The 11,935-nt window shown below is 52.6% G+C and overlaps 1 protein-coding gene across 3 annotated transcripts; it reads left to right on the top strand.

Moving 5' to 3' along the window:
* The first annotated feature begins 249 nt into the window (after window positions 1-249).
* Window positions 250-10,831, top strand: LOC115637674 (regulator of G-protein signaling 19-like). Of its 3 annotated transcripts, XM_030539161.1 has the most exons (5): window positions 250-861; window positions 1,808-1,929; window positions 6,052-6,144; window positions 6,647-6,875; window positions 7,387-10,831. In XM_030539161.1, exons 2-5 carry the CDS (start codon window positions 1,811-1,813, stop codon window positions 7,573-7,575), a joined length of 630 nt encoding a protein of 209 aa, XP_030395021.1. In that variant the 5' UTR covers window positions 250-861; window positions 1,808-1,810; the 3' UTR covers window positions 7,576-10,831. The 3 variants fall into 3 exon arrangements, with proteins under 3 accessions (XP_030395021.1, XP_030395023.1, XP_030395022.1); XM_030539163.1 differs by having other exon boundaries at window positions 6,647-7,478; XM_030539162.1 differs by lacking the exons at window positions 250-861; window positions 1,808-1,929 and having other exon boundaries at window positions 5,245-6,875.
* Window positions 10,832-11,935: the final 1,104 nt, after the last annotated feature.

Raw genomic sequence — 11,935 nt, forward strand, 5'->3', positions numbered from 1 at the left:
GGCCGGTGCCCCATCCTGCAATGGACCTACTGTAGGTTTCAAGACCCTCCGTTTTATGAGCCTTTTGCTTTTCTGAACTCCTCAGTCCCCAACTAGTTTGTAAAATAGGGATTCTACTGTAGTAATACTAACACAGCTGAAAGAGAGACGGACGGAAATGCACAGATTGATAGATTAGATATGGGGTGTAGGTGGGGACAGATAGACGGGTGTGCCTGGGAACCGCTAGCTAGCTAGATGTGTGCACTACAAGGATAGCTAGCTGTGTGTGCATGAGGCTAGCTAGCTAGATGTGTGCACCACAAGGATAGCTAGCCGTGTGTGTATGAGGATAGCTAGCTAGCTGTGTGCACCTGGGAATGGACAGAGAGAGATTTGTGTGGATGGGGATAGATAGATAGATACTGTGTGGATTAGGATAGGTGGGTGTGCATGAGGCTAGCTACTTAGCTCTGTGCACTGGGGAGGGCTAGCCAGCTAGCACAGTATATGGCTTGGTACACGGGGACCAGAGCAGCTTATGGCGAGCTGTCAGGGAACATGGGGACCTTAGCAGAGACACCGCCAGGCTGCTAGCGGAGGGCAACCAGGCCAGTCACATCAGTCGCTGCAGCCCTGCTCCCTGTCTGGGCGGAGGGGATTGTGCTAGGGGGTGCAGAGGCCCCTACCCCCTCTCCCCATTCCGGCCGGGGAAGCCACTAGCCAGCGGGCTGCCCCGAGCTCGCCGCCTCGGTGAGCGGGGTTAGGCCGCCCCCTGCCGGCCCGAACAGGGAAGGAGCCCCGGGCCCCCGCCGCTCTCCGGCCCCAGGAGCTCTCCGCCGGCAGCCCCAGCAAACAGGCGCCTTCCCTGCAAGAGCTCAGGTAGGTGCCGCTCGCCCCGCCGCATGCGGGCCCTGGGGGCTGGAGAATGGGGGGCGGGGGGGGAGGCTCCTGGGTTAGGCCCTGCCCCGGGGCTTTGCAATCAGCGAGGCGCTGCCCAGCAGCGGAGGGGCTCGGGCGGCTGCCCCGAGCCGTGCCCCGGGGAAAGAGCGAGGGGTGCTGGGCGCCCTCTCCCCGCTGCAGCGGTCGGGCAGCCCAGCTGGGGCCGGGAACCCAGCGCTCGGCACAGCGCCCCCTGCTGCCGCGTCGGATGTCGGCAGCGCCCCCTGCGGCAACGCCGCGACAAGGCAGCGCCCCCTGCGGGAAAGCGAAGGCCTTGCAGCTTCCCCCTAGCGCGCCTCCTGCCGAGAGACTACAGCGCCCCCCGGCGGCAGCGAGGGGGCCTTACAGCGTTACCCGTTTGCTGAGGGGTGGGACAGAGTGCAGGCATCCCCTCTGGTCCCCTAACCCAGGGGGACGAGCCACTGGTATTCTGCACCCGTCCCCTCTGTGCTGCGGAAGGACCCTTTGAGAGGGGTGTGAAGGGAGGGGGTGGTTGGAGAGTCCCCCACCTTGTGCAGAATGGGATCCACACATCTAAATCAGCTTCCCTGTTCACCTGTGCCCTGGGATGGGGATGCAGCCCAAAGGGGACCAGTGTGTGAGCGTGTTCTGCCATGTAGGGAATGACCTGGGGGCAGTGATGGCTCCCTCCTTTCCGAATGGCCTGGTGGGGAGGTCCCCTAGTCTTGGCTTTTTTCCAACTTGTCGTTCTAGACCCTTGTTCTAGGTCACCCTCCTAGATGGTCATCCTAGATTCCTTCTTCCAGACTCTTTAGCCTTCTGCACTATTGCTCTTCGTGAGGGTCAGGGCATGCGTCCGTCCGGAGAACATGGACGAGCTGTGCCCAGGTGATCCCCCGGCTTTGCTTTTTCCCCCTCTCGCCAGGGAATGGAGTCCAGCCCGTCGGAAAAGGGCAGGCAGCTCACCGAGACCTGGCACCCGCGGTGCTGCTGCTGCGGCCCCAAACCCTGCTGCTTCTGCTGGTGCTGCTGCAGCAGCTGCTCAAGGTGACTGCTTGGGGGGTGAGAACTGGAAGCTTAGGGGGCATGCATTTTACCTCGGGGGGGGGTCTTTCAGATGAGACTTTTCAGTGGCACTGGTACAATTTTTACAGTGCAGGTGCTGAAAGCCAGTAGTCCCCAAACTTGTTACCTTGCGTGCCCACACATACACACACCTCGCTGTGCCTCCTTTCCCCCGAGCTGGGGCCAGGACTGGGCTGTGGCTCCGGGTTGTAGGGGGGGACCTGGACATAGGTAAGGGGGCTGAGGCTGGGACCACAGCTAGGGCGGCAACAGACCTGCGTGCAGGTCCAGCAGTGGAGCCATTGCTGGGACTGTAAGCGTGCGCAGACTCACCTGGCGGCACCTCCTGCTGGTTGTCCTCAGGAATTAGCATCCAGCCTCCAGAGCACCCTCTTCAGGCCAGTGTCTCACCACCACTGCTGGCCCCCCATGTCCCTCCCAGGACCCCAGTGCCCCTGGCAGTACCCCCACAGTTCTGGGTCTCCCCCTCCCAGGGGAACCCCCACCCACTATCCCCACTTCACCTCACTCTTGGCTACTGCCCAGTCTCCATCTAGCCCCTGCTCACTGGAGTGGCTGATATTGCGGTCTGCCCACCACAGACAAAGGGGTTCAGACCTGCTGCCTCTGCCTACCCACAGGCTGCCCCCTGCAACCCTGCACCTATTCAGCCTATAGTCAGGCCTGCAGCCTGGGGCTTTCCAGGCAGGAGCTCCCAGCTCCTCTGGCCCTTCCCCAGCCTTCCTCCCAATCTAGATGTCTTGCTTAGGTCCCTACAGCCAGGCCCTTCTCCCTCTTCAGACAGAGGGAGACTGAGTGGGCTTCTGGCTCACAGCCTCTTATAGGGGCCAGCTGGGCCTGATTGGGGCATGGCCACAGCTGAGCCTACTTTGCCCAATCAGTCCCGGCTTCTTGCCCCAGCCACAGCCCTCTCCTGGGCTGTTTCAAGCCCTGCAGGGCAGGAGCGGGTAACCATCCCGCTACAGGGACCCCGTGCAAAAACTGAGGGTGGTGCTGCAGCATCCCCTGCACCCCTAGTTCCCACATGTTCCCTTCGTTTAGCCCTATGACCTCACTCCCGATCCTGTTTTTTCATTAGTTGTCCCCTGTAATTACTTGGTGTCCCAGACCTGTGGGTCCTCCCCTTAGGCTGGGGGGAGGCCCTTTAGAAGTGGGCGGGCAAAGCCGCTGGATGCCAGTAGGACCCCTAGTTCCCACGCCTATGAGACCTTTAAAACCAAGGCCCTGTCTGATTTCCTGAACACTAAAAAGCCCACACTGTTTACTGGTAAGAGTAAAGATTTGGCATGCTGCTGGCTGGGGCCCAATTCGTGTGTAGCAGGATGTCTGGTGGGTGGGTGCCATCCTCGACCCTAGAGGTGTCTGCATTTCAGTGCTCCAGTGGTGCTGTCAGCCGGAGAGCGATCCACACTGGAATGTTCAAATCACCGGGTAGAACCGATTTAGGAAGGATCGAGTGAGCGAAAGGGGAGTGGCTCTCTACGTCAGAAAGGGTTTCCAGGTCACTGATAACGCGAAGCAAATGATCCTGAATGCTTATGGATCAGTGTCCTAAGGATAAAGCATAACATGGGGGATTAGTTGGTGTCAGCCACAGCCCCCTAAACCACACTAAGGAAGAGGATAACCGCTTACTTACGCACCTATCTACAAGGTGTAGGGAAAAAAAGCTGTGGATCATGGGGGGCCATCAATCTGAGTGACACTTGCTGGAGGGCTCATGCTGGCAAACAGCCTTGGAATTTCTAAAGCTTAGAGATGACAGTTCCTAGCTCAAAAAGTGTTGCAGCCAACACTGGGGAATTTTATGTTAAACATGGTCCTAACAGGTAAAGAAGAACTGGTCTCACAATGAAAAGATAATGGTAGCTTACATACAAGTGAACATGACTTGATTACATGTGTACTGTGCAAGGAGAATGAAGTGCAGACCACTAGTATATATACCTGGTGCTTTAATAGGGCCAATTTCACAAAGCTGCAAACAACTCTGAGCCAAATCAGCTGTGAGGAAGAATTTAGTCAGAAAAAATGTGAATGATAATTGGGAAGCATTCAAGAACACCTTACTAGATGCTGCAAAAGCCATAATCCCACAATTCAGGGGCCATACTGCTTAAAAAAAACCTATTGGGTTTAGAGGGGAAGTGAAGGTAGCTATAAACACATGGAAGAAAGGTAAAGTTGACAGAAATGAATATAAATTAGAAGTTAGGATTTGTAGAAAATTGATAAGGGAAGCCACGAGACGCAAGACGACGTCTGTGGCCAGCAGAGTTAAAGACTATAAGAAGAAGTTTTTATAAATATATTAGGAACAAAAAGAATCCTGACAATGGTACTGGTCCATTACCAGATGGAAATGGTAGAATTATCAGTAGTAATGAAGAAAAGGCAGAAGTGTTCAATAAATATTTCTGTTAAGTATTTGGGGGGAAAAAACACATAATGCAGTCTCATCATCTGGGGATGATAGCACACTTTCCACTAGTATTTCTGGAGGATGTTGGACACAAGCCACTAAAGTTAGACATTTTTAAATCAGCAGGTCCAGATACCTTGCAGCCAAGAGTGTCAAAAGAGCTGGCTGAGGAGCTTGTTGGACTGTTAATGTTGCTTTTTAATAAGTCTTGGAGCACTGGGGGAGTTCCAGAAGTCTGTAAGAATACTGGTGTTGTGCCAATTTTTAAAAAGAGTAAACAGGATGGCCCAGGTAATTATAGGCCTGTCAGCTTGACATCGATCCTAGGCAAGATAATGGAGCAGCTGATATGGAACATGATTAATAAAGACCTAAAGGAGGGAAATGTAATTAATGCAAATCAATGTGGGTTTATGAAAAATAGGTCTTGTCAGGCTAATCTATTATTGTTTTTAATGAGATTACAAGTTTGGTTGATAAAGATAATAGAGTTGTCATAATAGACTTCTGTAATACGTTTGTCTTGCTACGGCATGACATTTTGAATAAAAAACTAGAATATAAAATTAACATGGCACACATTAAATGGATTAAAAACTGGCTAAATGATAGGTCTCAAAAGTAACTATATCTGGGGAATGGTCACTGAGAGGTCTGTTTCCAGTGGGGTCCTGCAGGGATTGGTTCTTGGCCCTACACTATTTAACATCTTTATCTATGGCCTGGAAGAAAACATTAAGTCATCACCGATAAAATTTGCAGGTGACACAAAAATTGGGGGAGTGGTAAATAGTGCAGAGGACAGGTCACTGATTCAGAGTGATCTGGATCGCGTGGTAAGCTGGGCGCAAGCAAACAATATGCGTTTTAATATGGCCAAATGTAAATGAAGGAAAAAAGAATACAGGCCATACTTGCAGCACAGGGGACTCTATCCTGGGAAGCAGTGACTCTGAAAAAGACTCGCGGAAGGCAGTGGACAATCAACTGAACATCAGCTCCCAGTGTGGCACTGTGGCCAAAAGAGCTGATGCAATCGTGGGATGCGTAACCAGGAGAAGCTCAAGTAGGAGTGGAGATGTCAGAAGTCTAGAAGCCCCAGTCAGGGATCGTGGCCCCCTTGCGGTGGACACTGTGTACACACAGAATGAAAAGACAGTCCCTGTCCCAAAGAGCTTGCAATCTAAGTCATTATTGTTAGTTATCAAAGAAATGGGTTTTTCCCTCAGTATGGCGGAGCAGACACAGCAGGGAAAGGATACAGAAAATAGATGGCGCTGGCTCTGATGGAGCTCCCACATTGATAATAATACCCCTCCCTTCTATAGTGCTTTACCAAGGGAATCAATATCATTACCACATTTGATAAGGAAACTGAGGCACAGAGCAGGGACATGATCTGCCCAAGGTGACCTATCAGAAACAAGAGTAGAACCCAGGTTTCCTGCACCTCCCCAACCTCGTCCAGTACTCCACCCCCAAGCCAGACCACTTCCCTTATCAACAGAATGATTCTCACAGTTTTGTTACTCCAACCCATAGAAATCTGTATGATTCCTGGTCCACTTGGGAACCATGTTTAGGACTTGGATTCTCCTTGTGCACACAGATAAAATGCCCCCGCCGCTCTCCACCGCAAATTCCGTGTCCATCTGTTTCAGGAGTCAGACGGTGAGAAGGAGACGAAGAGACAGGTTTGGGCACAAAAGATCCAGTGTCTCCCAGCTGGAGATCCCCCCGGCCCATGAGGAAAGGTGTGTCTGAGCGCCACCCAAAATGCACCACGCGGGAAGATGGGCCTCAGATCATGGCCAAACGCCGCAGCATAAGGAAGAACAATAAATGGCTCTTTTTTAAAAATTAAAGTCACCAGGGTTGGGGCTGAGCTGATCCCCTGGGTCGGAACACATGGGATGTGGGGAACATTCAGATCGAGTCCAAAGGTTGAGGTCAAGTTTATCTCCCAGGAGCACTGTCCCGTGCACCTCCTTAGTTCTGGCTTTGCCATGGGAAAGAGTTGGAGATGATCCCGGGCAGCAGGGCCAGGGAGAACCACACGATCAGCCCAGGAGTTGGGATAGGCATCTGAGTAGGTGGCTTAGTTGCGGCAGATCCTGCGCAGACAGAGATGAGTCAGGGATGGTTGGCGGCCAGGGGATGGAGGGGTTGGGTGCTGAAAAGGGAACGAGTCGTGCAGTTGCCAGGACTCTGTCTAGAGGTCAGATCTCTCTCGCTCGCTCTCTCCTCATCTCCTAGGCTCACGCTGGAAGAAGCGTCCTCCTGGAAGCACTCGTTTGATTGCGTCCTGGCGAGCCCGGCTGGCCGGAGCATCTTCGTGGAGTTCCTGCGGACAGAGCACAGTGACGAGAACATGGCCTTCTGGCTGGCCTGTGAGGAGCTCAAGAGGGAGCAGAGCCAGGAGCAGGTCTGCGAGAAAGCCAAGATGATCTACCTGGATTACATCTCCATCCTGTCCCCAAAGGAGGTAGGTCTGCCACAGTCCTGCTGGGGGCAGCTCAGGGGACACCGCTCCAAGCCAGTGCCGTCCCATTGTTGTCACCTCACAACGTAATGCAACAGCCAGGGAAACAAGGCCCTGAATGCAAGGCACTGCCCTGAATATTGGCGGGGGCAGCATAGAGTATCTCCTTGCAGCCGCGTACCTGACACCCCAGCAATGGGACCATCCCCACAGCAAGTGGTCCTCTGACATCAGCCAGCTGAGCTTCCCTGCAGGAGTTGCTCCTGGCTGTAGAGTTAGCCCCTACTTTATTTGGAATGGGCAGGTCCTTGAGTTAATTGTCACAGTCTCCCAGCTAGCTGCTGGGTCACAGCAGCTCAAGGCACATTGGAACCATCTGTGCAAGTGCCCGAGACAGGCTGGAGTCTCTCCAAAGGGCTCTTGGCAGGGGCCTGCAAAGCCAGGGCATGCCAGCAGCGCCGCTGCGTGAGTCCTGGCCCTTTGCTTCAAGAACGTTGTTCATCGCCCTCTGCAGGTCAGCATCGATGCTACCGTGCGCGAGTCAATCAACAGTTCCCTGGTGAGGCCCAGCGCGCACATATTCAACGAGGCCCAGGCACAAGTCTATGCCCTCATGCACCGAGACTCCTACCCCAGGTTCCTGGCCTCACCACTGTACAGGTCACTGGAGCAGAGACTGTCTGCCCTGGCTTGTGACACGTAGCAAAGCCCCTTGCACGCACACGCATTTCACGATACTGCCACCTCCTTCCGCTTCCTGCCAGCTCGTCAAGGCACCGGGGTAGACGGGGCAGAGCCTCAGTTCTCTCTTTCTCCGTGGGTGAAGCCACTGGTGTTTTGATAGCGACACTGATCTAGAACTTATTCTAGTCTGTCTGAACCAAACAAGATTCAACTCATGCTGGGTTTTGGGAGGATTTCACTAGGGTCTGTAGAGATGGGAGAGCCCAGGAGTCCTAGAATTCAGAGTCTTTCAGAGCATTGCTTGTCCTAGAACTTGGGTGGTATCTAAGCTGGTGTGGTTCTAGAGCACAGGTGGTATGTGTGGCCTGGACCATGGTTCTAGAATATGAGTGGTCACAAGCTGGAGTGGGATCGAGAGTGTGACTTGTGTCTGAGCTAGGGGTTCTACTATATGACTTGTACATGAGTCTGGGCTTCTAGAACAAAGATACCATCTGATCTGTGATGGGTTCTAGAATATGGAGCCTTCTAGAACTGTGGGGGCTTTTAGGATCGTGCATCTTCTAGAGCTTGAAGCTCTGTGTTTTTGTTTTAGTGACAAGAAAAATTCTCCACCCAAAATTAATTGTATTTCAGAATTTCTAAGAGTTTTATAAGCATTTTTCCCACTTCTCCGAGCCAAGTCAACACGGCTCAGCTAGTCACTTAGTACTACAACAGGTCCCAGCTGGCCAGCACATTTAAAATCTGGCAAGTAGCTCACAGGCCCAGCTCTACATGGTCACTAGAGAAGAGACTAACATTATTCTATTTATCAGTTGGGGCTGCAAACATATATTTTGTCCAGTGAATGCAAAAAAAAAAAATAAAAATCCAAGGGGCTTAATTAAAAAACATTACCAGGCAATGACTTGGCTGGTACATTACCAGACATTACTAGGCAGTTGCTAATCTTTAGGGCCACATCTGCAAAGGTGGCTACTTGTTTTGGGTGTCTGCCTTTAGCCACCTTGGCCATGACTTTCAGAGGCAGCGAGCACCCATAATTCTAATGGGAGTTACATGCACCCAGAAAAGCGGCTCAGAGGCATCTTGTGTTAGGTGCCCCAAAATGAAGCTGCCCCCTCCAAAAAATCCTGCCTGAAAACGTTGGCTATTCTAACAGTCCCTCTCATTGGCTCTGCAAGATCAGCCAAGGTATCACTTGTGTTTTATGATTTGTGGCCAGTCCTATCTACCTCATTCTAAGAGACTGCAACTTCTAAATGACCAGGCCCTTGTTAGCGGACAGGACAGTGACGGTCTCCGCAATGTGTGTGTGTGTATATATATATATATATTTATAAATAAATCTATACATAAAGAGAGCTGCTTATGTATGAAATGAGTCAGTGAATCTATCTTTTTCCCTCAGGAGAGGCATCCCCATCATAGGTGCCATTAATAACAATCTCTCACTTTCATCCATAGAGCTCCAAGTGCTTGACAGAGGAAGAGCAGAATCATTAGCCTTGCTTTGGGAGATGGGGGAAAATGAGGCACAGAGCAATGACTTGCTCAAGATTGCAGAGCAAAGCCGGGACTAGAACCCAGGTTTCCTAGCGCCTGCTCTGGTGCTCTAGCCATAGGACCATGCTGCCTCCGTTCATTGACACCTTTGCTCCAACATTCCCCTTTCACTTATATCAGCATAATTCCAGTGGCATCCCCGGGGTCCTGCTGGGCTACGTGATGTCTCTGCCAGATGAGACCTTAACACTAGTAATACCCAGCTCTCCCCATCAGTAGATCTCAAAGCACTTTACAAAAATAGGTCAGTAGCATTATCCCTATTTTGCCAGTGGGGAAACTGAGGCACAGAGCAAGGACAGGCCTTCCCAAGGTGACCCAGCAGGTCGCTGGCAGAGCCAGGAATAGCGTGCAGGACCCATTAGCCCCAGTCCAGTGCTCTGCCCCCTAAGTATGCAGTCTCCTTAGCAGAGATGAAGGCACAAATGGCTTGTGGTTTTGGATGCCTACATTTTGGGGGTGCTCAGCTTGAGAACCCTTCAGAAAGCACTCAACACCCATCTCTGAAAATTGGGTGCAAACCTAGGGCCTGTTTGTTCGGCGTGAACATTCAAGATCCCAGGGCATTTTGCTCTGAAGACCTTGGCCTAAAATGACCCCTACTCCCAATGCTGTGTGCCACTTGGCTGCTACCCTCCACCCCAGAGCTGGCTACCTGTCTGCAGAAGTCTCTGCAGAGTCGGTGAAGGGATTTGGGCAGAAAGGCACTAGAGAGAGGTATAACATTACAGTAAGAATGGCTAATTCCCCAGCATGCTGGCGTTAGAAAGCAAGGGTACCCAGCCGATACTTTTTACACCTTTATTGCTCTAGCTGCAGATTTTCTCTCCCTTTCACCCCCTTTTTTTTTTGGGGGGGGGAGCAAGGATACATTCTATCAGAGAGAGAAAACAAAGTTGGCTGATCCACACACTGCATATGGCAAGGGACTAGCGCCACAGGGCCCTGACTGATGGAGATAGGATGAGAGCAGGCAGGCACCCAACCCTGCCTGCAGAGCCTCTCTCTTCTCCGTCCTGCTGCTCCTCTACCTCATTCTAACTGCTCCTTCAGCCTGTAAGCACGGGCCCTGGTGCTTTCCACTCTCATTAGGTGACACTCAAAAGTCTCCCCAGTTCAGAGTGGTTAATCCCCCAAAAGTTTGGTGCTGAAGCTAGGAGGTGGCGCTGAATAATCCCTGCTCCAGTCGGGTCAGGCATACCGTCAAGGACAGCCTTCCTCGCATGGAATTTGCCATGGCCAATCCCACCTGGAATCAGGATACACAGAGGCAGCTGCCAAGAAAGGGCACAATTATTTACAACAAAGAGTAACTGAACTTCGGGGGGCGCGGAGGAGAGAGGGGTCGTGATATGGGTTAAAATCAGGTTCCAGGATCAAGTGTAGCAGGGAATTGGGGTCAAGTGTCTGTGGAATATCCAGTTTGCAGAAAACAAGTCACCAGTGAGAGAGACACCCACAAACTGGTGCTGCTAAAGCCCTGTGCATCTTCAGCTCCCATCTTCTCGGGCAGGAAAGGAGGGTCACTGGTTTGAAACAGGAGCTTGATGTCGTTCAATGGACTTCCCACTGAAGGGCAGGAAATCCCTCACTAGCTGGACGGAGGATTAATACCAGGGACACCCAGGCGTGGCAAGTGGGGCAATTTGCCCTGGGCCCTGCAGGGGCCCCCACAAGAGTTTTTTGGGGGCCCTAAAGCGAGGTCCTTCACTCGCTCCAGGGGCCCCAGAAAACTCTCGCGAGTCCCGGACCCCAGGAGCTGCTTCTGCTCCAAGTCTTCAGCAGCAATTCATTGGCGGGGGGTCCTTCCGCTCTGGGACCCACCGCTGAAGTGCCAGGTCTTCGGCGACAATTCGGCGCCGAAGACCCCAGGCCTCCTGAATCCTCTGGGTGGCCCTGATTAATACTCCAGGACTCCACCACCGAAATGCCAGTGGAGGAGGGGTTAAAGGCAGCCCATCTCCCTCCATCAGCTGTTTTTGCAAGGGGAGTTTTGGGCATCAGAGTGTGTTGTGACCACACTCAGGGAAAATACCCACATGGAAAGAGAAGCATCTGCCCTGATTTTGGGAGAAGGTTCCCGCTGTTCTACTGCTTCCTTAACTATACTAACGCACCCTGATTCCCAGCCACCTTCAACCCCATTGCAATCTCCCTCAGCCACACACCGCAAAGCAGCCCAGGAGCCTGGTGAAGACAAGGGGATCTGAGTGTGAATTATAAAGGGGGTACATACCCAGTGGATCCTATATGGAGAACTGCCCAGGGGAGCCAGAGAGCAGCCTGTAAGGCTGTGCCTAAGGGTCTGGGGGAGCCCAAACAACGTGGCATTTGCCTGCGCGTGTGTCGCCTGTTGCCCCCAGGAGCCCTTTATAATGGGGCTGAAATAAGGGGAGAGCTGGTCTCTTCTCATGGCACTTCCCCCATCCCAGAGCTAAAACTCTATCCATTAGGAAAGCAGCCCTCCCAGCAGCCGGGCCCCGTAAGTGCCGCATTACAAATCCGTCCATGAGAAACATATGCTAGAAGCCAAGCACGCTCCTGGCAGCACTTTGTCGCAGTCTGGGGACCCGGGTCTCAGCCAGCAGGATGGCACCTGCCACATCCATGGAGTGGAGCATCTTCAGGGTGCTGTCACGGGCAGAGTGCAATGGACTTTCGGGCATCCCCAGTGGCTTGTGCGAGGACTGACTCTGACACAGCCCTGGAGAGCAGTGCTGAGCCTGCCTTCCAGATTGGAGTGGGCAGAGGGGGGTAGTTGGGAGTCCTCCCTCCAAGAATGAAGATTTGAGACCCACCAGCCTGTGGAT

The sequence above is a fragment of the Gopherus evgoodei genome, chromosome 20 (assembly GCF_007399415.2).
Source record: "Gopherus evgoodei ecotype Sinaloan lineage chromosome 20, rGopEvg1_v1.p, whole genome shotgun sequence".
NCBI classification, from domain to species: domain Eukaryota; kingdom Metazoa; phylum Chordata; order Testudines; family Testudinidae; genus Gopherus; species Gopherus evgoodei.